Source organism: Anthonomus grandis, chromosome 9 (genome assembly GCF_022605725.1).
Source record: "Anthonomus grandis grandis chromosome 9, icAntGran1.3, whole genome shotgun sequence".
NCBI classification, from domain to species: domain Eukaryota; kingdom Metazoa; phylum Arthropoda; class Insecta; order Coleoptera; family Curculionidae; genus Anthonomus; species Anthonomus grandis.
In genome coordinates this window covers 19,301,314-19,327,973 of record NC_065554.1, presented here as the reverse complement: position 1 = coordinate 19,327,973, position 26,660 = coordinate 19,301,314, and the positions used below count along the sequence as shown (strand labels likewise).

At 29.9% G+C, this 26,660-nt stretch overlaps 1 protein-coding gene across 7 annotated transcripts in view; it reads left to right on the top strand.

Annotated features, from left to right (window-relative positions):
- Positions 1 to 26,660, top strand: part of LOC126740790 (cGMP-dependent protein kinase, isozyme 2 forms cD4/T1/T3A/T3B) — a 189,101-nt gene that overhangs the window by 135,221 nt on the left and 27,220 nt on the right. Inside the window, exon 2 of one of the 7 annotated variants that reach the window (XM_050446958.1) lies at positions 10,300 to 11,283. The exons of the other annotated variants lie outside the window; for them this stretch is intronic. Within the exon in view, the coding sequence (XP_050302915.1) occupies positions 10,320 to 11,283 (964 nt within the window). The 5' untranslated portion in view covers positions 10,300 to 10,319. The remainder of the gene's footprint in view (positions 1 to 10,299; positions 11,284 to 26,660) is intronic. 7 annotated transcript variants of the gene reach the window in all.

Sequence of the window (26,660 nt, the reverse complement as noted above, 5' to 3'; positions counted from 1 at the left end):
TTCTTGAAATTGTGTTTTTCTTATTTCTCATAATTTTCATTATCATTCTCTAGGTATGATGACTCACATTGAAATAGCGATATAAAAATGATAAATGAACTTGTCTATATTTTTTCTATATCACTATTTCATTAATGTGATACTACCTGGCTCTTTTTTTCGAAATGTTTAGTTTTCAAAACATCAAAGAAAAACATCATTTTATTATAATACTTTATGATACCTTTGACTGAGATGGTGATATTTTTTTTCTATATCATTGTTTCCTTCCAATATTGCTTTCTGGATCTTCCGAAAATTGTGTTTTTCTTGTATAATCTGCCTAATTACAGCAAAAAAAACATTATTTTATTTCTTTTCTTTAAAATTATTTGGACTGAGATACCGATATTGAACTTTTTTCCTTTTTTCCTGCATCATATATGTTTCTTGAACAGCCTGTTCAGTGGCATTGGAAAATTATAATTTCACTAACATCCTTTATAATATGTCAATCAATCAATCAATCACATGCTTTATTGTCAAAAAATTACAAAATTTTGTAGACAAAGCTAATAAAAAAACATATAAGAACAAAACAAAACACACAAAATAAAAAAATTAAAAATAAATATACAAACAAAATAAATACATGCAAAACTGTACAAAAACAATGTACCTGGTCAATATACATCATGATGTATAAAATGTCAATAAAAATAAACACAATAGTCAATAACAGTAAATTAATTAAATACAGAATGAAAGTGTAATTTATTTACTAAAAAAAACTAATATATTCTCTATTTTAAGATATAAAAAGAGCCAGTGTGTGTGTGATACCCAAAAAGTTATCCGAGAAAAAAATTCTCCACTGCGTACAAGGCTTTTTCCAGAAAGTACGCCTTTAAAGCATTATGAAATCGCGGAAAAGAAGTAATTGATTTAATTTCCAAAGGCAAATGATTATGCATCTTTTTGGCTCTGTATAGAATAGAGCTTTTTAGACTTTCTACTTAAACTTTAACTTTTTCTACTAACTCGGACCGAGGGGTTTGCAGATAAAGATCATGGCACTGCGTTGCGAAGTGAATAATTGTGAGTTGGATTAAGATGCGGATAAAGGGCGAAATATTCTAAATCTCAAAATATTCTACACTACTGTGTGGATGGTGCGTAGATTACGTAATTTGCTTAATTACAAAGAACAAAGATCATTTTATTACCATTTTTTATAATATCTTTGTGAGATGGCAATATATGAATGATAATAAAACATTTTAATATTTTTCTACATCTTCGCCTATGCTACTTACTCCTTCTTTTAAATATTGTGTTTTTCTAGGGTAGTTTGCCTAGTTGCAAAGAAAGTACATTTTCATTACTGTTATTTATGATAAGTGAGAAATAGGGATGCAAGAATGAGATAAATTTTGCCCATTCCAAAAATTCTTCTATTTAAAACTTCTGAAAATTCTTCTTATACCTCATTATTTCATTACCATTCTCTATAAATCACATTAAGAAGGCGATATAAAAATAATAAATGAATTTTCGCACTGTTTTCGAGAAAATTTGTTTTCTGTAAAAATATTAAAAGAGATTAGGGTATTTTTTTTTCATATCATTGTCTCATTTCTATACTACTATCTGGATCATCTAAAAATTGTGATGGCCTCAAATTTGCCCAATTTCAGTGAATTTTTTTTTTTTAACATTTCTTTCATGATGCCGATGACTGCATTTCTACACTACTGAGTGGATTGCATCCAAATGAAATTTTGCTCACCCCAAAGAAACCTTTAATCTTATTTAAAGACTTGAACAATTATACTTTATATATATGACTAACTTAAAAGTACCTCAAAATTGGCAATATTAACATATTTTAAATTTAAATATGACAATAAATGTAAATTTTCATCTATAATTAGATATGATAATATCTCATGGTATGACGGTAGTAAAAGTGAAATGAAACGCCAGCAGCAGCTGTCGCGTTTTGAACGGATGCACTACTTTTGTTTAAGAAATTTTTAATTTTTATTTTATTATTATATTTAATCGATAGTGTCCACGAGAAAGTTTTTAAAGTAAAAATTACCCACAAAGCTTAAAATACCGCTAGAGTACGTGGGAATCTACGGACAAATGACCATTTTTCACTGCACTTTTCGTGACTTAACCAGCCATTAATTATGTAAAAGAGGAACATTATATAACTGCGATTTATGAGCCAAAGGTTAATAACAAAAAAATCGTTTTAAGTGTGAAGACTTACCTTTCCGCCGTGTTATCTGATTAATAAATTTCAAATTAACGACAGGATTATTGCTGAATACTTCTAATCCATTTACGGTGGATGTCTTAATAAATGGTAATTTAATGAGCGATTTCCGACTTGTATCGAGGACGGCATGATTTTTTAATAGGAAGCTCGTATCTTATTAATTTGTAAATTATAAGGTTCCCATTGAGGTTCTCATGGTTTGTATAGGAAATACCTAGGGCGAAGAAATCTTTTCAAAGTCAAAGGAGGAATTCAAATAAGTAGCACTTAACTGTTAAGACTCATTGAATGAACTACATGGAAGCCATTACCAAATTACCATTTTGGTTATCAAAATTGATTCATCATCGTTTTTGATTCAATCAAAATCTTGATCAATTTTTATTTTAATTATCGGTCGGCCTTCATTAAGGCCCAAATTAATATTTTATTTATCAAAACTAATCGATTCATCTTCATAAAATCTTAATCAATTTTAATTATCCATCAGTCTTTATTGAGAACATCAATAGATTTCAAATCAATTGTCAAAGGTATCAAACTTTCCATTTCATCGAATATCATTTGACATTTGCAAAAATCGCTTGATGAATTAGTTCTAAATATTCAGTTTCACTGCTGCAACAGCCAAGAAACAAAACTGCACATTTTTTTAAATCGTAGTAATTAATTGTCTTATCCTAAATTACTTGCACCATATTGTCTAACACTGGAGGAACTGTACTAGTTAAAGATGAACTTGTCATTTATAAGTCTACGCGAAGACACTGTTGGTCAAATTACACTTTCTTTAAGGGAACTAGAGCTGCAATAGATTGAAGTCTGAAAGGGTGGTAGACCTGAAAGATGTTTGTAGACTTTATTCAGTACCGTTTTATTCTATTTATGTATGGAAATTATATGCTACTCCATCAAAGTACTGTCTACCAGTTGGATCTCATTAAAGCCCTTGATGTAGATGAATATGATTGAAGCCTTGTTTCTTATATTTTACCTTTTTAGTATACTGTTTCTGTATTCAGTTGGATGTATCATGCTTCAAAATTGTTCCAGTTTATCTCTTTTCAGTGGTAGCTTCTTATTTCGTCGTGTTTATATTACACACCTGGCAAGAGTCTTCTTATCTTAATCATAGCAAATCTTTTTTTATCAATTCCTTCTCGATTAACCTTTACAAAGATCTAAATTGTGATAATTTTTACATAAATCTCTGTCTGTATAATCAGGATATCTTATAAATTCACAATCTGTAGAGGCTTTTTAATCATAACCATTTTTTTTATTAATTTTTGCTTAATACTTTAAAATAGTCAAGATAATTATCAAAGTCTTAATAATAAAAAATTCTTTTTGCTAATTCTTGCTTGATGAATCTTTGCAATCAGCATATTAATAATTTTATCATAGGTTTATCTAATTAATATCATTTTTTTATTGTTTACAGATGGGTAATTAATAAAAATGTAGGTTTTATCATGAGGAAAAATGGTTGGGGGCTAATGCCATATCGTCCTTAGATTTCTTCCTGAAAACTTGAACGTGAGCCTTGATTTTTCTTAAAAATCAACATTAATTACTTAATGCAAAAAACCATTTCATTAAATGGTTTGAATAAATTATTAAATTTTGATTCGATATTGGTAGTCCAATTCCAGATTTACAAAGAGCTTTTTGGTTAAGAATATACTTGGACAATGGGACTTTGTGGCAAAATTATCATGTTTCATCTAAATAAAATTGAATAGAACCAAACTGAAAGGCAGTTAAAAGAACTGGTCTTCTTCAAAAATAGATCAACTATAGATAAAGAATGAAAAAACAGAACTCCCAAATTTCAGACATTTTGTAATAAACCAAGTTCGTAAAAATACCTTCATAGTCTTGGAAGTTGGTGGAAGTTTAGAAAAACTGCTTGAAAAATAGATGAATAATCTGATACACACTTGAAAAAAAGTTAAGCTTTTCCAGGTAGTTGAAAGCGCAGCTTATGTATTGAAATCACTTAAAAGAAGTAATAGAACTTTTCAAAAACTATCTGGAAAATAAATTAATGGCATGATAAACAATGGAAAAGTACAACTTTGTTACATTCAAGCGTTTGAATGTAACAAACTGCCTTGAAGGAAGCGATAATCATAAAAACGCCTTATAGTCACAAATGCCTGGAAAAATTAAAAATTTGCGTTAACTTTGATCGTTGGAGGTTATATGCTGGTTAATTACTCAAAATTTGTCGATTCCTAGATTTTCTTCAATGCATATTATAGTTTATTTCTTCCAGGCAGTTTGAAGCTTTAGCTTATATATTAAAGGCAGTTAAAAAAATAGTAGAAGATTGTACGGAAAATAGATCAACGACCTAAAAAATAATAAAATTACAACTCCTAAACGTTTTTTTTTAAATGTTTGAAGCTTTTAAGAAGGTATGCGATAAAACACACCAAATTACAACAAATTACATCGGCTATTTGGTGTGTTTACCATTCATTATAGCTGAAAAGTGTACATGGCCTTTATGTTCGTATACATCAGTATATGGACAGATCCTTCTTTTACAATCGGAGGTGTCCAACTGATCAGTAAATCGTCGTCGGGAAGTTCAAAGCCCCAAATATCGAAGTTCTCTTGGATTCTGGATTTTCTTTCGATACCGTACCCAAACCCTTTCCTATTTTTTCTAGCTATTTTTTGTAAAAGTTGAAAACGCCGATGGACCTGGTGAGTCCTTTCTTCACCAGATCCTCCATGGTTTTTCATGTGTCGACGTACTTCCCAGTCTGCGTTAATGGAGAATAGAGCGTTGTTTTCTTTGAGCACCATCAGTCAGGTTATTTTCCTTCAAGTCCACGTATTCCAGACCCAGATTTTTAATGTTGGTCCTGATGACCGGCTCAACTAAGTCGGATCTGCGCATAGTGATCTACAGTTTTCCAGTGATGTACGGTTCTTTTCTTTTAACAGTTCTATCTGTTTAGCAGTTTCTCCCACTTCCATTTCGTTTTCGTAGATCTGAACGCAGTCGATGTGTCGGTATCCATTACCGATGTCGTCGTTGACTACTTGGATCACCTTACCGGTTTAGAAATTCCAGGTGTCCAATTTGGAAATGGGGAACTCCTGGCCGTTAGTGAACTTGATCTTGGGCACTTTTCTTGTCATTTTTTATATTGCTAATCGAGTTATGCGTAGAATCATTAAACACCGAAAGAAATATGCGCGTATGTGCCACCTATAACTGAAATGGAAAGTAGTCGCCCATTTTTTTTAAAGACTTGACGACTGACCAAACAAAAACAAAACGTAGTTTTTTTGTAATTTATAACTGAATTTATGCCTAATAAAAAATAAGAAAATGCTTTGACTTTGAATGTTGAAGGGTATGTATCCAGTCATTTCTTGGAATTTCTTCTAAGTAGGTTATTATTAATTTCTTCTAGGCATTTGGATGCTTTGGCTTATATATTGAAGATAGTTAAAAGAAGTAGTATATGTCTTCAAAAACTGCCTGGAAAATAGATCAACGTACAACTTAAGCGGAAGTTTTCCCATATTTCTTGCCGATTGCATGAAGTTTGGGATCTTCCAGCAGTTGTGGGTTGTCGGGCTTGGCCTATAGCCTGTCTGGGGATTCCAAGGGACTATACGAAGTAACCACGATATCTTTAGACTGATAGAATTCAATAAGTTTCCTTTTGTTGAGGTATGTGTTCTTTCCTTTTAGCAGTTCTCCTTAGATCTCCTGACTGATGAACTGATATTGAACTTGATCCTGGCAATTTTTACTGCCATTTTAATTAAAGCAATTTATACCGCTAATGGAGTTGAAAAAACTAAGATCATTGAAATACCTTCATAATTTCAAATTCCTCGAAGCATAAGAAATTGCTTTAACATTGAATATTGGAGGTCAGTCATTCCCTGGGTTTTCTTCCAAGTAGAATATAATTTATTTCTTCCAGACATTTGGAAGCTTTGGCTTACATATTGAAGGTAATTAAAAGAAGTAGTCTATATCTTCAAAAACTGCCTGGAAAAGAGGTCAATCATCTGATAAATAATTTGCTACGATTAAAGGCAATAAACTATATCAATGGCTGGAAGAATAAATTGGAAGAATTGTTTTAACTATGCATATTGGAGGTTATACTTAAGTTGTACTTACTGATTATGTCCTTAGAATTTACCGTTTCCTAGATTTTCTTCCAAACATGTTACAAATTATTTCTTCCAGGCAGTTGAAAACCTCGTGTTATTTATTGAAGGCAGTTAAAAGAAGAACTAATTTTTGAAATTATTTAAATTATATTTTTTGGCGCCCAACAGAATTTTTTTTAAGACTTAGGGAAATCGTTGAAAATTGTGATATCTTTATATACGCGAGATGACGAACAAGTACAGAAGAAAAAAATTTTTATGGAAATTTTAAAATTGAATGAAAAATGTATTTTTATAGTTCGAAAAACCAATCGAGCGGATTTTAGTAAAGTTTACGAAAATATTTAAGTTTTTGCTTTCAATGGCATTAAAAACTTTTATTTAAATAATGTTTTTTGGTGCCCAACATAATTTTCTTTTAAAACTTTAAAATTAATAATGTAGAATTTTGGATAAAAATATAGAAAACAGATTCCTATGACAAGGAACAATTCCAATTAAAAAAAAACAAAACGAAAAAAATTAATGCTTATAATTACATTTTTTAAATAATTTTATGGCCTTTGATCACCTGATAAACATTTAAAATTACAACTTCCAAACGTTTGAAGGTAATAAACTATATGAGAGGCATACAAGAAGGATTCAACTTCAATTGCCTTTAAGAAATGCCTTTATAGCCACAAATGCCTGGAAAAATAGCAAACTTCTTTAACTTGGGATATTGGGGTTTATGTACTTGCTGATGTATTGAAAGTTATCATTTCCTGGCCTTTCTTCCAAGCAAATTTCAATTTATTTCTTCCAGGCAGTTGAAAATTTCGGCTTATATATTGAAGGCAGTTAAAAGAAGTTAAAGAAAAATAGATCATCAAGAGGATAATATTGTTCTCAATTACTGGAAAAATAAAAAAATTGCATTAACTTTGCACATTGGAGCTTCTGTATTGCGATTCTCTTTTCCTGAGTTGTCTTTCAAACAATGTACTTCACTGAAATATGTACATAACGAATTTAACAGCTTGGGTCGAAGGACGATAGTACAAATGTTTACAGGAAATTTGTTTTAAAAATTATCTGTTTTATATCCTGTATAACTATTAATTCCTAAACAAATAAACATTTTGATAATCACGTTCGTTCTAACCTGGTTCAATGACTCTACTTATTTTAATTTTAGACGCTACATTTAAGACTTCCGCATATTGAATCTAAGCATCCAGCCTACTTATTCTTATGTGAGCTCTCGATGATTCACTCTCTTTTATATAGCTGATTTACTATATACAAAACACAAATAATATATAATTTAAAATTGAAATTGCTATAGTTTCTATTTCAGGCATGAAGACTGATATTTATATATAAAATGGATGTCCACACGATTTGCATAAGAAGTGAAAGTATTTTAACAATGCAAAGTATTAATAATATATAATATTTATTCAAAGGAAACTGAAAAATTGTGTTTAAATGGCTGAAACATAGATTAACCATTAGCTGTAATGAAGGTCTTACGAAATTTTAATATTGGGTCAGAAAGTTGTTGCAACAACGGTACAGTATCGTATATACGAATATCGATGCAAAGGTCAAAATGGCAAAGTCGGTCGTGGGTTGAATACGAGTTAAAAGGCATAAAAAATATGGGATTTTGCATATAGAAATGAGTTATTAGTTTCTTTAGCCAAATTGCTTTTCATTTAGTTGTTTGGTTCTAGAGTTAAAAATGTCCGAACGTTGCATGTTTTAGCGTTAAGAATATAACACCGTATAACATTGTCACTCACGGATAATAAGAAATGTTATATGAAATTAATATGTCTATTAATAACTCTTAATTTTGTCTAGAATTTTGAAAAACCGAGAAGACCAAGCAACAAATTAGAAGTTAGTATATTCTGGAGTTAAAAAATCAAAAACAACATCGCCATATTTTGCAACATTGGAAACGAACTACTGAAATTAGGCAATGAAAAAAAAAACAGGTTTTTTATTCCAATAAGTTTTGATATACACGACTGACGAATTTATTTTTTAAATGCTTATATATCCATGCATTAACATGCACCAAAAAATCATAGGCAAATCTTTAAGTGGAAGAGAGAGTTAATGAGGCTAATAGAGAGGCAGTAGAACCAACGCTATCGTTCTCTCTTTAACTTATGACTTGGATTTGTTAAAGTTGATACAAGGATTTCCGCATGCAAGATCTTAACTGGTCAGGCGTGTATATATCTTCAAATCAGCAATCCTTCCGATCGTTTGACTTCGCGCTATATCGGCTTTTATCGGTTTCTGACGCTATTACCAGGGTTGCAAGCTAACTAAGCGTTTTAATCGAGGGTCATCGGTAGCTCTCGGGTTTCGTTGTTGCCAGTGTTGCTAATCTGACTATTTTATCGTTAATATTTTTAAATCATACTACAGTCAACCCGACCAACATGATACTATCATTAGAAATTAATAATTATTTGTATTATGTTTCAACGTTGTCATTCTGTGTCTTACTTGAAGTCATGATTTAAAAAAACCAATTGAATAATACATCAAATATAAATAAATAAATAAAAAGACCTTTATTTTATCCTCAGCAGCAATGCTGTTAACTTAATCGAGTAGAAAGAACTACCATAACTTCTTAATTAAATCTTTTACAGAAAAAAGTTAAGAAAGGGTACAAAAACTCGTCTACAGAATGGTTAATAAAATTTACAAACGTTTTAAAATATGGAAAAGTAATTATAAGAACATTCAATTACTAAACATACGGATTTTACAGTTTATTAAAATACCTACACTAAGAAAAATAAAATGCAATATCTAAAAAATCATAATAAAATACCAGATGAAACAAAATCACTAAAAAACTACTGCATGTGCTGTTCTATTTATTGTTGGCTTTCAAGCAATATGTTCTTTAAATTCTTTTTAAAGGAGTAAAAAGACATTCTCTGACCAATATCATATTTATTTATTAATCTTGGAGAACGAAAACAACATGATCCTGATATTAAGCCATTTTAAATCTCTTAGCTTGTATGTTACATAATCCCGTCTTCTTAAACGATAAATAAAGCAAATGCAAGAGATCTGTACTTTTTGTAATTTGTACCTACTGGAAGCATCAGGACATGGGCCATAAACAAAATTGGTGTAATTACAATGTGGCAAAATAAGAGCTTTACAAAGCTGCTTTTGTATCGCAACATCTAATAGACCCGTACAATATACAAGTTTCCTAGAGACATGTATGCCCTTTGAACTACTTTACATACCTATGCCTTGAATCTTAAATTTATATAAGAAAAACACCAAAGTTTTTGTGTTCTTTTACCTTTAATTTTTTTTCATAACCTATTGATATCTCGCAGTTCATTCGAGACCTTGATCCCAAGAGTCCAATGTAAATTACAGCAGATTTTTTTAGGTTTAATTTTAAACCACTCACTTGAAGCAACCATTTTTCCTACTAAAACTCTTCAAAAGATTCAATACATTGAATTTCATATAATATGGCAATACCGAAAAAAACATGGTCAGGTGTCGTTAGTTGCTGGTCGGTTAGCACTACCGCCAATAACTTGACAACATTGGAAGGAGTGGTCTAGCCTATGCTAAAATGTTCGTTCTCTTTTTATCTTGTGGCTCTCGCACTCTGAAGCCTGAGTTGGCCAGACGTGTATATAGAACTAATAGACTGCGCTCTTTATCGTACATCATCGTTTGCTCTTAGGTTCCGCTGTTACCATTGTGACTAAAACGCTCTAAAGTTATTTTAAATCATAAAATAATTATGAAAGTCCCATTACAGACGACGATTTGCAATGTTCCACACACGTTAAACTCCTTCTTAAATTATGATTTTTTTCCAGTCATGCCAATTTAAGCAACAATGAAAATCAAACGGTATCCAGGTAAAGCGGTGATAGACGATCCAGTATGGTTAGAAATGGACATACCCAATCAAGCCAGGGGTCAATTGTATGAAGCCAATTGGCTTGACACTCAAAAGAACTTATCCAATGTCAGTTTGTCCAATTCATGGGAGAAGTACAGTACCAAGAGCGATGGAACTGTCAGCTCCAGACTGGGACAGTACCAAACTCTACTGGAAGAAATCCGCAAAGATAATAACGAGGACATGTATGCTGTCCCTAGAAAGGTTAAGAGCAATGGAAAGTACCATAGTGATAAAATTCTGGCTAAAATTAACAGTTCTAGTGAGGAAAAGTACTTTCTGCCTTCTCAAAAGCTGCCAAGGAGTATTGAATCAGACTCAGAAGATTTACAACTTAAAAAGAGTGTAAGATTTGATGAAATCAGTACTGATATTGACGAGGAAATTGAGAAGAGAGACACCACAAGCGATGTCAGAGTTATCGTGAATCCCACTCATGAACTGCTTGAAAAAATAGCAGACACAGATAACCCGGTAGAGCCATATAGCGGAAGAATAAGCCAATGGGTGGATATACAGAATCAGTACCTAACATCAGATGACTCGAAAAAAATCGCTAAAGAACTAGATAGGAACGACAGCGGATTTTATGAGCATAGTAAAAAAATCAGGCAAAGGCTTCCTCCCCAGAACATTTATCAATCTTCCAGTAGCAGCAGTAGTAGTGGCAGTAGTAGTGAGACATGCAGTTCACCAGTAGAGTATGATGAAGTCTACAGTATCTATAAGGAGGGACATGCTTCAAATAATGTAAAGTTACAAGATTTTTTGATTCCTAGGCCTAAATTGTTAGTTCCTGTGCATACTTATGCTGTAAGGCGTAGGAGAACTGGAAATTTAACTTCTAAACAAAGTGTGGCAAGTCAAAATGGGTATGAATCTTATGAGAGTGATAAGGGTAAGTATTAGTTAGTATTGAAGATGTTGCTTCATTGTAATTGACATTGTAAAGAACCATACAGTAGTATAAAAATGAAACAATGATGTGAAAAAAACGGTTCAATTTTTATTCTCATATCCCTGTCTCACTCTAAGGTATCTTAAAGAATAGTCATAAAATTTTGTATTTTTTATTGTAATTAAGTAATATGCAATATGTTTCCAAAAGTACCAGACGGTAGTACAGAAATTAAACGGAGGGGGAAGTTGATGTTCACCACAAAAATGCCTTTTAAAGACATATTAAAGTTTTTTTTTATCAAGAAATTAGTAATTATTATCCCATGTTTTCCGATAATTTTTAGTCAAATAAACCTTTTGCGGTTATACAGATACATCCTATAATCATTATTTCAAGCAATCTTTAATCGACATGTTTCCAGTTTAAATCGACTTAACTACAGGAAGTAGTTTCTTATACCTACTAGAGTATGAAGCCCATTTTAAACTGGGTTTAATGGTATTTTGTTATGGTAAAGAGATTGGTATTGTTTTTAATTTAAATGGTACGCCAATGCCATCAAGCCCTAAAGATTCGCTCGGAAGTGGTAAAGCAGGTGTTGAATTTTTCGACGAACCTGTTTTCTTGTGGTACAAAAAAAAATAAGTTGAACCTGGTGCAAACCCTCTTTGTATTCTGTATGGCAAATTATTTAGCCTTAACCGGCGCTAAATAGTTCGCGTGAACTTTTCAGGGTTGTTTCTGTTATCTCCACTTAAAAGAGTTTTTGTTTTATGTCTTTCCATTCACGGGATAACTCTTATAGGGATAAACGTCGAATTTGAACTTGAACCTCGCTAATGAAGACAAAGAGTACTGAAACCAGTTATATAATTTTTTTGTTTAAATGAATGTCTTGGCGCCCAACAGCTTTTTTTGAAACAATAAATTGTGAATATTTCTTGATAACAGCGTTAACAAATTGCTAATTTGTGCACCACATTCTTAATTTTGCTCTTTGTTAATATTTTTTAAACTTTTTTAAGTTATGTGTTTTGGCGTTCTCCGGAAGGTGCTTTTTAATTTTACAATATAAAATATTTTCCTAATAAATGGGTTCCATTGTTTTTGGTACATTACGTGATAGCTTATGCATTTAAAAAATCGTAGTTTTATATCTTGTCCTTCAGGGATAAACTCTTACAAAGATGAATCTCGAAAATAAATACCATTGAAGACAAAGAGTACTGAAACCAGTACTTCATCTTGGGACGAAAAAAAGCCCTATCAGATGGCATTGTCTGCGCCTTAGCATATTCCTAAGTAATTGCAGCCTTTGTGTATTATTATGATAATGCAAGGATTTATGTTTATTTAATTAAAAAAAAACATATTCTCAAGTCCCTCGCCACAAGGTTGCATTTATTTTTAGATACCTTTCTCAATGTCTCTAGATCTAGTTCATGTGTATCAAGTATCATCATCTTGGAATATAGGTCATTGATTACTTATTATCGGTTTACCATAGTAATTTAATAGTTTTACGTTTTAATAAATATATGAAATATAGTGTGTAAGAATAGATGGCTTTCAATGACATGTTATACAGGAATTAGTATGGCAAGGACTTCCTTGAACAAACAGTACAGTAAATAAATTTAAACCTTAATACGTGACTAAAATTAACCTTTTTGGGTAATAACATTACGGTATTTTGTAATTTAATGTATTAGGCTCCGTAACAACATAAGTAACGTAATGTTATACAGCGTGATCATTTGAAGACGATTCACTATAACTTAATGTCTTGAAATTGCATTCTAAAAAAGTCTGAGAAAAGTCTTTCTTTTAGCTCATTGGTCTATATATTGTGTAGAATAATGTGTTTATGATAATTTTAAAATTATGTGTATTTCGTTCGATTCGAAGGACTGAGAGAAGCGATGTTTTTTTTAATTATTAAGTTTTAGGTTTTAGTGCCATTCTTTTATGTTTTTTTAAATTATGGTATTTCTTGGCACCCAACATGTACTTCTTTTAATCAAAGTCAAAAAAATAATGCTTTTTCCTAAATGATTTAAATATATATTAACTCATTTTTTTTTTAATCTAATTGAAAAAAGGTAGATATTTAAAATTAATAAGAAACTCTATTAGAGGCTTGTTATTATTAAAAGGACCAAGAAGGCAATTTAAAAAAGATTAATGATTTTCTTTTTAGCACCATTTTTTGGTGCCCAACGTGAGTTTTAAAATTAGTTATTTTGTTATAATCTTTTTTATATTGACATTTTAAACCAAATGAAAACAAATTTAATCCAGGCCTCATATGCTTAAAGAGTTTAAATACATTTTGCAAACGTTTTTGGTATACGTTGTGTAAAAAAAGCAAAATTTCCTTAATAATCTTAAAATTCTTTTAATTTAAATTTACAAGTCCTTGTCTAATTCAGTAGTGATTAATAATTGAGTGAATTAAAAACGATATCTTTGTCTATTCGAAAAATAAATCATTTTATGCTTCTCATGCTAATTTTTGAAATTTTTACTTAAATAATATTTTTTGGCGCCCAACAGGAGTTTTTTTTTACTTAAAAAATGAAATTAAACCGTTTAAAATAATGATTTCCTAATAGATGCAAGATGACATTTCTGCATCGGCTTTACAAAAAAATTTCCCACTTATATTTGTCTTTTAATTATAAGCAATTAAATATGATAGCATTTCAAGACTAAAGTATATGTCGAAAAGTTTTGTAGTTCTGTCAGAATTAAGGGAAGAGTTTGAACGCCTTTTTTCATAAGTAATGGTCTTAAACAGGATGACGCATTGATGTCCCTGCTGTTTTACATAGTATTAGAGAAAGACGTAAGAACAGCAAACATTAGTATACTTTTGTTGAGGAATCAAGGCTCCTGACTTAATCTAGCCTTTGCGGACATAGTAGAAAAGTCAACCATAGACATCAAAAGAGATTTCTTTATACTGGAAAATGTTGCAAAAGAAGTCGGTTTAAAAATTATTAACTAAACATATGAGATCGAATTGGGAAAAATGTTAACACAGATACATATAATTTTGAGAGAATGGAGCACTTTAATTATTTAGGAAATTAACATGAAAATACAAAATGCAGTATCAATACAAAATCAGCAATACTTTGCAGAAAATAATGAAGGCCAATATAGTTTTTCGAAGAACAAAAATAAGTTTCTATAATACTATTATGAGACCCATTCTGATAAACGAGTACATTAGTATGGTAATAGAATCCAATCGACAGAAGACCACTGGGAAGACTCAAACTGCGCTGGAGCCTATCGTCAGACTTAAGACTCCTAAATATAGCGAATGCTAAACAGCTTATGATGGATAGAAAAGAATGAATGTAAATCGTAATCAGCTAAGACTTACCCGGGGTTATGAAAGCTACCGCGAGAGAGAAATTTCGAGTGAACATTGAATATATAATACACCAGAAGATAGCAGAGGGACTATACATTGAAATAGAGCAGAAAAATGCTTCAATACATAAGATAATTATATTCATCCTAAAGTAAGTCATATTAACAGAAGTAATATGTATTATTTTTCTTCCACACTGGCTAAAGATTTAAATATTCTCACATTAAGCTTTTTAAAAACCTAAGGCTTTATTTAGTATTAGTAGAAATAAAGTCATAAGTAATAGATTTTCTTACTAACTGTATCAGAGAGTTTCTGGGGAGTGAGGCAGTGGGTATGTGTAAACGCAAGTCTCTAACCTGACGAGTAACATAGGCAGGGTAAGGTGGAGCTTTACAATGGTAGTGACTTATCACAAAGGCTTCCTGGATAAAAAGATGCTGAAATGACAGAGGCATTTGAGACTTTCTTACACGAACAACTCAAATAGAACCAACAGCTTTAGTTTGAATGACAAAAACAACATTTAATAAATCCTTGTTTCTTAAACCCCAAAAAATGAAGCCATAATGCAAATGGAACCGAATCAGAGCAAAGTACAACCAACCCTATCAAACCCATCCTTTGCAACCTTGACTGAAAAAAATGTCTAGGACAACCGTAATCTTCATACTGAAATCGGCCATCACTAGTAATTTCAAAAATTATGCAGCGGTCTTGATCTTGCAGTGAACTAACTCATGTTACAGCCAAACTCGCTAGTTGCACACAGGTTCTGACAATGTGCAGGTCATCAATAGATGACCTTTTACATGATCTTTTACACTTATAGGATCTGGATCGTGTAATAATATAGTGGTTACATTCGCAAACAGGATCACCTGTCCATGGAGTTATAGGGCACTTAGTTTGTTAATTTAAATTAGGAAAACCGAGATTTTTATAGTAATTTTAAAATTAAATAAAAAATGTTTTTACTAAAGCTTTTTGGCGCCCAACATAGGTTTCTTTTAAAACTAAAATTATTGAAATAGTTTTTAGAGCGTTAAGTTAAAAGTTATAAAAAAAATTTCTATGACGAGGAGCACTTCCAAGTGTCAAAGTGAAGAATCAATGAAATCAGAGTGAAAGAAGCGAATGCTTATAATTATATTCTTGTGTACGGTACAAGTAAACATAACCTGTTGTATTTATTTAATTTTTGTATAATAAATATATATTTAATTACCATTAAATATTTCTACCAGACCTTAACTAACTGAAATAAAAATTCATTTTAATTACTTTAAAAAAATGAGGTATGACATCAAAAGCCTGGAAGAATAGGAAACTATTTCAATTTCTTGGAAGGATGATTCTGATTCCAGAATGTCATTGTCTCCTTTATTTCTTTTTTCTTTTATTTGTTCCAGGTAGTTTTTATAAATAACAGTAATTTTTCGTACCAGATCTCAACTGCCTTTAAAAAAATGAGATATGAGGTGTGATAAATAAATACTTATAGTCATATATTTATTGGTTTTAACTTTTTCTCAAAAATTTAATTTCATATTGAACAGCTGTTTTGTGTTTTCTTATATTGATTTTTTTTTGCTTTTTCTGAGACAGAATCTTATTGCAAAAATTATAGTTTGTCAGGTATTTAACTGGATACTTATTTAATTGACTAGATTTTTAGTAATATATTTTTAATTGAAATTTATAATTAGAATATAATTAAATTTTTAGGTAAATAATATACTTTATGTACTTTTTAATTTAATCTATATTTATAATAATTAAGTCAATGTCAAAAAAATGTTATAGTAAATAAACAATGCATTTCCTATAACTTAAACTTTTTACAATTCTTACGATAATAGCTAAAGTCCTATTTAAGTATATAATTTATTTATGTATATAAAAAAATGTTACACATAAATTAAAAATACAGCCAGTACAGCCAGCCAGCTTGTATTAACAAAAGGTATACAATTTAAGACATATATTTAGAATAAACGTTTATAGGTTGTAAAAAATACAGAAAAACTTATATACTGGATGATTATATCAAATTATCCATAAAAACTCACTAAGGATTTATTAATCAGGGCTTAGATTGTTCCTAAAATGTTAAGTGATTTTTTTAACAGTATAAGATGGATAAAAGGATATTTAGGCCTTAAAACATCGTATTGTTTCTAATATTCTGCCACGTCCTGACTTATCCCTAAAATCTAACTGTCATCAAGACTCGTTTTCCTTCTGCGCGCTCCCATTCTCTTCAGAACTCTTATTTTTAATTTGTCTTTTTGTTTTTTGTTTTCTTTTGTTTTTTTTTGGGAATTATTTTATTAAGTAGTTTTTTATTTATTTCTCTTTCTATACTTTATATGTACTATTTTTTTTTTACTTTTTTTTTGTATTTATTATAGTAGCTATTTATTAGGTTAAGGGTCCTCGGCTCAGCGGTCACTGTTACCGGTTTTGTAATCGTGAATTGGTCCTTTTTTGTCAACTGTATATATTATGTGTAACTAAATGATACATGTATTTTTTTACTTTTGGCAAAATAAACAATTTTGAATTTGAATTTGAAAACATCTACAAACTCAAAGTAGTTTCATTCCTCCTTTATTGAATACAAGTCTATTTACACATCACATCAATTTTTAATATTTAGTGGATCAGCTGAAATGATAATTTTAAGGAGTGGAGTATCATTCTCATGCTATAGCAAAGTAGTAACATCAGCAAATAGTGTGAAGCGTCCATTACCTTTAATGTTTCTTAAATCATTGACTTTTAAATACAACAATCTTAGTTTAATTTTCCAAGTAAGATGGCAACCAATTAAGAGCAACACTACGTAATCCATAAAACTCAATCTTTGCAAGCAATAGTTTGAGATTTACCTAGTCAAAGGCTTTTGGAAGATCTCAAAACTATCTTCCCCATTAATGGTCAAGTGTGCATCCTCCAGGAAACTAGAAATAACATGCGCTCTCTCCTATTCCTGAAAGCCAAACTGGCATGGAATGTTGCCCTGTAATGAAGATAATTCCACATTCTAACCCTAACAAAATGCTCAGTAACTTTTGAAAATGTCGACAAAAGTAAAATCGGACAATAATTACAGATTTAATAAATACAATATTTAAAAGAAACATTAAGTCAAACATTTGCAAAGTTTAATATTTACGATTTTAATTTATAATTTAAACAATATTAATAAGGAAAATGAAAAAGCAATTGTATTGTTTTGTTTAGTTTTAATTTATTCGATTTTTATTTTTACTTCAAATAATTCTAAATTTTGAATACCAATTAATTTAAACATTTAGATCAGAAAATTAAACATTCGATCAATTAAGTTATTAATTCAAAAATGATACTCATTTATTTTTCATATCTTTGACTGTTATTGTATTATAATTAATTAAATTAAACGTTAAGAAAAAATATTCTTATGTAATACTTTTTATATGCGTTCAATTAATTTTTAATTGCAAATGACTTAAATTTAAATAAATATTAATTGAATAAATAGTATAATAGAATTTTTTTATTAAAATGAAAGACGTAATTTCTAATTAATTCAATATATTGAACATTTTAAAATCTAAATGAACTGACCAGTAATAGAGATGTTCTCTACACTGATTTTTGGTCAATTACATGCTTTAAATTGCCCACTTAACGAAAACATTGCTGCTATTTTGCTTATATACATTCTATCTATTTTCTATATATATCCAGATTAAACAAACATATTATGAGAAAGTATTCAGCTGTGCCTGGACATTCATAAAATTGGGTTAATATACTAAATAGAATATAATTTGAAATATTGAATTTAAAAAAAATTAGGTTTTGATGAAGTTACGTAGGTAACTATTTATTGCTTTATATAGAAACACTAAATTAAAATTCCAACCTGCATTAGCAAAAACCAAAGAAGAAACTACTTTTCCATAACCTTGAAACCATATATTAATTATTTGTCTTCCTTCTTTATTCAGTTTAGACCTACCTTGAAGTTATATACGTTGACATTTTAAGATAACCCTCGGGTGCATTTATGTAACAAAATAACCTGAATGTAATAACATATTTATAAATTAATATCATATTCATGACATTGGAGAATTGTGTGGTTTTTTTTTAGACTGGTTCTTTGAACGGACGTAGAACCTGAGATTTTATTATTAGCTGGTTTACATTTTTTATGCAACTGAATTCTTAGTATATAAATGTCTTGATGACTTCACCAAGGAGTAAATGTGTATAAGGTAATAAAAGTCTTAATTATTCTTGAAACTATGGAATTTTTACATTTTTTATTATTGCTATAATACTGAATGGTTGATTAGTTTTGCATATGAACTTTTTACTGGTAACCTTTTGACAAGTTATATAAAATATTGCAGTTTTGAGAGCATGAAACGGATTAAGTGTCCTAAACCAATTTCATGCTTTTCTAATGGATTTTATTAAAAATCAAAGCGTGGCTTTGAAATCTGTTGTTGCATTTAACCTTTTTAGGGAGTTACGATAAAAGTTACGTTATTTAATTTATTTTGAAATCCTAAAGATATGTTTTTTTTTAAATTAACCCAAAAGCTGCCACACTAGAAAATGTCTTATTTTTTCTTCAGCATCTTAAAAACTAGTAAATATACAATGTACTATACTGCAGTCGACAAGATAAATCTTGTTTTTCTTAGTGGCATAAAACATTCTATGTATATAAACTTTTAAATGACATTAGTTCTTATTTATAGAACAACAAATGAAGATAATTAAATTCTATACTTTCTGGAAGCAAAGATATAAAACCAACGAGGACAAAGCTACAAAATAAATTAAAATTGCAAAAAATTTAATATATAAAAAAATTAAACGAATTCACCACATTTAAGTCAAATAAAGTAAAAAAACAATATATAAAAGTTACATAACTTATAGAGAATTTAAGTATTTTAATTTTTTGTTTTATATAAATATATTATATTTTTCTGTAGTACATACAGTTTAGTCAATATATCTGAATAAAATAAAGTGTTTGCATTGAAACAATTTGTTTAAAAAATGGCAACTGCAACAAAGAAATTGAAATAGGTTCAAGAGTTAAGGGGCAAAAAAATACTTTAGAATGCTCTGAATTACCAGACAATAAATTGCCTAAAAGAATGAATTAAAGATGTCGCAAAAGCTCCAATATAATGCTATTAAAAATTATTTGAAACATAAAAATACAATTAACTATCTAGATGAATTTAAAATTTACTTTATTCTACCCTAAAGTACCAATGGCTTGTTTTTTTGTAATACCAAATTAACAAGCACCTAGTTTTTAAGTTACTATACCTAGTTTCGCACAAACTTACCAATATATTTTGATAAGCGAAATTATTTGAAATGAAACTGGAAAATTTAAAAAAAATTGTTTAAGTGGCCTAAGGCCCTAGACAATACCTTTAACAACCTGAGAAAACACAGTCCATATTTTATAAAAAGTGACTTAAATTGAAGAAGACCGCCTTAACATTTTACATAAAAAGTTGAAAGAACAAGTAGAAGTTTAACTGCCTGGAAGATTTAAAAAATAACTTAGCTGTCCTGAAGTATCAGAAAATTACTTGTATTGCATGGTAGACTAAAATGGATTTTCTGTAAAAACTAACTTTAACGCAACTGCAATGAATGTCTTAAAATTAAAATTTATCTTATTACCATCCGATATATCAATACTTTATGCACTTTCCGTAGAATCATTTACATAATTATTGATTAATATAAATTATAATCACATCGTAGTCTTTAATAATCTCTAATGTGAAATGGAGTTATTGATGAAAGTGCGTGAAAAACAGATGAAATTTAATTTTTTCCCGCTATATACTGTTTTTTTTTAAATCAGTTTCCGACAAATTTCTATAATAATAAAAACTGAGAAAAAAAATTAAAAAAGCGAAAGAAGTGTGTAATTTTTTACATTTTTTTTAAATATAACTGACAAATGTTGGTCTTAAATGCTCTTCACACAGAATATTACAAGGTATTCGTGTGTTAGAACGGATGTATCCAAATTTCCATAGAGAAAATATTGACAACCATATCATCTTTCACATATCATCTTTTGCTGGACACATGTAATTTTCCTGATATTGTACTTCTGACTGAGCACTGGTTGAGGCCTAGTGAATGTTTTTTAATATCAACAATCTATACATGGAGGAACCATGATCTTGGCTAGGCAAACAATTGAAACGATTTTTTGTAATATTGATAAGTATGATAATCTTCTGTTAGAGAATGTTTTTGAATTCTCTCTTTCTTTTTGTAAGAGTTTTAATTTATATATTCTTTGTGTTTATAGGCCACCTACAGGAGATATTGCTATGTTTTTGGACAAACTTGATTTTCTTTTATCCCAGTTGTCCCTACACTCTAAGGTTATATTGGCTGGTGACTTTAATATCAACTACACTGATGAAACCTTGCCACGTACTTCTCTTTTAAGTATTTTAAATTCTTACGACTTGAAAATGCACGTTCTTTCTCCCACACGAATAACTTCTTCATCTGCAACTACAGTTGACTATTTCTGTACAAATTTTGATGACGTTTTATGCACAGTACTCCCATCTGGTATTTCCGACCATGAAGCTATTCTTGCTAAAATGCCATATAATACTGTATTATCTTCATCTCATTATATGGGAAGAATTTTCAACAGGAGAAATTTCAATGCTTTTTCTGCTGCTACAGCTTCGGTAAATTGGAATGCACTTGAAACGGCTTGTGACTCACTTACTTTATTTTTTCAAGTTCTGTGTGATAAGATCAATCAGTGCTTTCCTAAAATGAGGCTTAAAACTAAGAAACGAAAACCATGGGTTACAAGAGGCCTTAGAATTTCAGCTAAAAACCTCCGTCTTTTGACTAAATTGTGCAAATATACCACAAATGAAAATATATATTTGTATATCATCAGAAATACCGTAGTCTGTACAGAAAGACAATTAAAATAGCAAAATCTAATTATTATAGGGATCGCTTGAATATGTCATCAAATAGGCAAAGAGAGTGTTGGTCGATTATTAATGATTTTAGACATTGCCATAGAAAAGTATCTGAACCGGAGTTAAGTCCTGACATTTTAAACGACTAATATTGTGATATACCTAATATCTTGCTCAAGGTATGCAAGGTATACGCTCATTCGTAGTAACATTGATCCCTTACACTATCTTCAACAAGTGTCGGTTGAGCATTCATTTTTCTTTCATCCTGTCGATCTTACCGAAGTAAAAAATGAAATCAAACGCCTAGAAAATCATAAATCATCTGGAGCTGATGGGATATCTTCGAGGTTGTCACTCTTTTTGCCTGATTCAGCCTTAAATGCTTTAGTTTCTGCCATAAATAATTCTTTACATATTGGAATTTTTCCTTCATGTTTAAAAGAGGCAGTGGTTATCCCTCTTCATAAGGGTGGAGATTTGGATCGGCCTTATAATTTCCGTCCCATTTCTATTTTGTCTACCCTCTCTAAGATAGTTGAAAAACTTGCAAAAAGCAGAATTTTGTCCTTTTTACATCATAATGGCATTTTGTCTGCAAATCAGTTTGGATTTCATGCCGGTAAAGGGACTCATGATGCTGTTTTTAGCTTTTTGGAGAGCGTCTATGTGTCCTTGAATTCTAGAGAGTCATCGGCGGCAGTGTTTTGTGACCTATCCAAAGCATTTGACTGTGTGGATCATGGAATACTGTTATCTAAGCTCGATAAATATGGTTTTAGGGGCGTAGCGTTGCGATGGCTTGAGTCCTATCTATCAAATCGTATTCAGAAGGTTACAGTGTCTGGGCGTTTGTCTGCTTCTAGATCCCTAAAATGAGGCGTTCCCCAGGGTTCAGTGTTGGGACCACTGTTATTTTTACTGTATGTGGATGACTTGAGTTCATTGAAACTGCAGGGCAAGGTGGTTCAGTTTGCTGATGATACCACCATACTACGGAGCCATAAAAATTCTGATTATATTAAGACTTGTATCCTTAAAGACCTTCAGATTTTATCAGGGTGGTGTGCTTCCAACAGGCTCGTGTTTAATGTAAGAAAGACGTCTATTATGGGGTTTAAGTGCGATGTTCAGGGTCTGATGTTTGACGAAAATTCCCTTTTGCAGAATAAAGAGTGCTGCAAGTTCCTAGGAATTACCATTGATGGTCGCCTTCGGTTTGAAGATCATATTTTACATTTAGCTGGGAAATTATCTTCTGGATGTTTTCAGTAAGAATGGTCAAAAACATTGTCTTTGTTATTCAAAAAAAAGCAGTTAGATACCTGTGTTCTGCTAAGTTAAGAGATTCTTGCAAACCCCTCTTCATTTCTGAAAAAATCCTAACTCTTTTTTCACTCTTTATCTTAGAAATAGCTGCTCTTATTCACAAAATTCCCAAACTACCCTCTGATACTGGCCATTTGACTCGTCGTGTAAATGATGTTCCCCTACCTATTCCTACGTCTTCCCTTACCAAAAACTCATTAATTTACATAAGTAAAAAAATTTACAATCATATTCCTCTATGTGTTAGACATATATCGGATGTTAAGAAATTTAAAAGAGAATTAAAGACGCTTTTATTGGCTAAGGCATATTATAACCTGGATTACTTTTTTAATGATAGGTTTTAACCTTGGACATGTTGGAAAATTTTTTTTTTCTTTTTTCTTCTCTAGTTTTGTCAGCAAGTTTACCTTTATTTAGTAATTGATTGTTTTGTTTAGTTATCTTTAATTCAAGTATGTTCAAAAAGTTTTGTCTTCTTGTGTTTAATTTTGTTCATTTTTTTGTCAATTTTTGAAATTGTATTTTTGTTTTGTTTTTTTTAGCTTGTAGGATGCTTGTACACAATAGTTATTCTTACGTAATATAGCACATTTTCTTTCTTTCTTTCTTTCATAAATTATAAATACTGAATTATTGTAAGCCTATGCGGTGACTCTATTTTTCTATCCTTGACAACTTTAAAGGATCTATGTTTCACTATAAAATAAACGGAAACGGAAATTCTGTTGTTTTTTTAATTTTTGATCAAAACTCTAAAGAAAAATAAAAAAAATGTAAAATATCCACCGAATTTAAACTTTATTTATGAAAAACAATTCAGATCTTCATTTTTTATTTATCATGATCATTTTCCATATATTAGGATGAGCCAAATTATTTTTGCATAGCTTTTAAAAATGTTATGTTTAGAAATGTGAAACAGAGCTATTCGGCAAGTTTGCAGAATAACAAATCTGAAAAAAAAATACATTCCAAAGATCGAAAAGAGCATAAAAATCCGCAAAAAAAACTTTTTTGTTTTTTTAAATATAAACTAGAAGTATGATTTTTTGTCGTAAGTAAGCTTTACGTAGTATATTATAAGGTATTCATGTATTAAAACAGATCGATCCAATCTTCCTTAAAATCTGAGAAAATGTGAAAAAACCGTAAAATATATTACTTATCGTAAACTCTATTGATTTGATAATACAATAAGCGAAAACAGGTTTATTTTTGATTTTTTGATTTTGAATAAAAGTTCTAACCTATATAAAATAAACAATATTTCAAATAATCTAAATAAGAAAATTTCTCTCTCTCTAGAATATTAACAAAATAATGCAAACCCTCCAGTTAATTGACAAAAACATTTAATAATAGTACCTTTTCTACTTTAAATTTTCTATTAAAATAAAATTAAGTTCAAGTATCTGGAAAGTTTACAAAGTCACTGCTTTGAATCGATAAAATGAAATACAAAGAAAAGGACATAAACTGCTTGAAAAAATACAGAAAATAAACGAATAAAAGATTTACTAAACTAATGAATCTAACTAGAAGTATTTCCACTTTTAAGGAAACTGGGAAAATAAAAATGTGCTGCCAATTTATGAAATATTTCAATCACGATTTTATTCCAGGAAAAAAAATTATTTTGCATAAAAAATAATATTTGATAGTTATACCACATAATTATGATATTCTTCTTTATACTGAGCACTAAAATGTGGTTTGAGTACAATATAGATTTTTGCCAAATTGACTACAATAAATTGAAAGAAATTCAAGTTAAATTCAAAATGAGTTCAAGAGTCTGGAAAAAAAAATACTTTGACCTAGTCTGAAATACCAGGGAATTACTTGAATTGCTTGAAAGAATAAAGTTCCTTCATTAATAAATTAATTTTAAATGCTAGGAAATGGGTTTAGATGCCTGAAGGAACTTAAAATAACTTTATTCTGCTCTAAAGAGCAAATGGCCTGAACAAGAAATTACCTAATATGACCCCTTAATAAAATGAGTTTAAGCCCTGAAAGAATTAAAAAATTCCCTAACCAACCTAAAAGAATACAGTCAATATTTAAAAAAAAACTGGCTTAAATTGAAAAAAACCGTTTTAATATTTGTGTAAAATTAGAAATTTAATTTCAGCTGCCATGATCTAAAATAATTTGTGATATATATTCTTTAAAAACAGAGTGCAGCTAACTCCAATGAATATCTAAAAATAAAATTTATTTATTAAATTTAAAAAAATATTGTTTTCATTACCTCCCTAGAAATCAAAAATTTTACGCACTCTTCATAGAATCATTTACATTATTATTAATTAATTAAAGCATAATCACGTGCCACCACATGTTAGGATGGGCCAAATGGGTTTTGAGTTTTTGAAAATCTCAAACATGCAAATTTTCATAACAAAAAAAATTGAACAAAAAATCAAAAATCGAACGTGGTGTGGAATCATATCACAAATTTCGAAAAAATGGTTTTAATATTTATAGATATGAACTATACGTCTGATAAGTCGTAAATAAGCTTTACACGAAATAATACAAGTTATTTGTATGTTAAATTAGACCGATCCTATTTGCTACTGAATCTATTAACATGTGGAAGGTTCACTAAGAATTTAGTAACCAAAAACGGGATTTCTATTGATCTTTCGAAATATTAATCGAATCGAAAATTTCTTTTTCCTACGTAAAGTATATTGAGAAACTAGTAAAAAGCTAAATGACAAAACTTCTATAAGATCCATAGGTTCTATCAGACTTTTTGTATATTTTTTTAAAAAATCTCTCTTTATGAAAAACAAATTGTACTAAAATATTATAAAATAAAAGTCAATTGGTCAACTGCTTTAAAGAATTTAGAAACTTAGCACATGAAAATGGCTTGAACAATCTAAAAAAGTAACAGAAATGCTGCAAACCCTATCAGTTAATGCACAAAAAGGATGTAGGAGTACCTTTTTTAAACCTTTAATTTTATGAAATAAAAACAAGGTCAGAAAAGGCTTAAACTGCTTGAAAAAAAAATGGAAAATAAGCAAAAGAAAGATTTAATGAACTGATAAGACTAACTGGAGGTAAAGAAAAATTTCTAAAAAGAGAGTAAAAAGTATTGTACTTCGACAAGTATTCATGAATATCACATAAAAAAAGCATTTTCTTGCATAAAAAGTAATATTTAATATAATCAGTTATACCACATTTAATATTTTTCTTCATACTGACCCAAACAAACAACACAATCTTAAATCAAATGAAACTAAATAGAGCAGATCGAACATACGTATTTAATTATACAAATATTCGTTTTCGTGTTTTGTATATAAGTCTCCAGACGTGTAATGAGGTCGCCTTATCAAGATTCCACAACAAGCTTTATTAGCCACGGAAACGGGTTACTGAATTAAGCCATAATGAACTAAATAGTTGCTTAGAAACCAGTTGAGTGGTCTTTGAATTGGGTTATTCACGTTTTCGACTATAAGAGGCTTAGTAGAATGCCTTTTGTGTTTTACAATTTATGTTAGAATATTATGTATAGTAAGAATATTTGAAGATAATGTAGTAGAGAAGGATATAAAGGACTGATTTAAATATCTGACATTATTTGAGGATAATTTATCCATTTTTTAGTTCGTCCAGACAGTTGA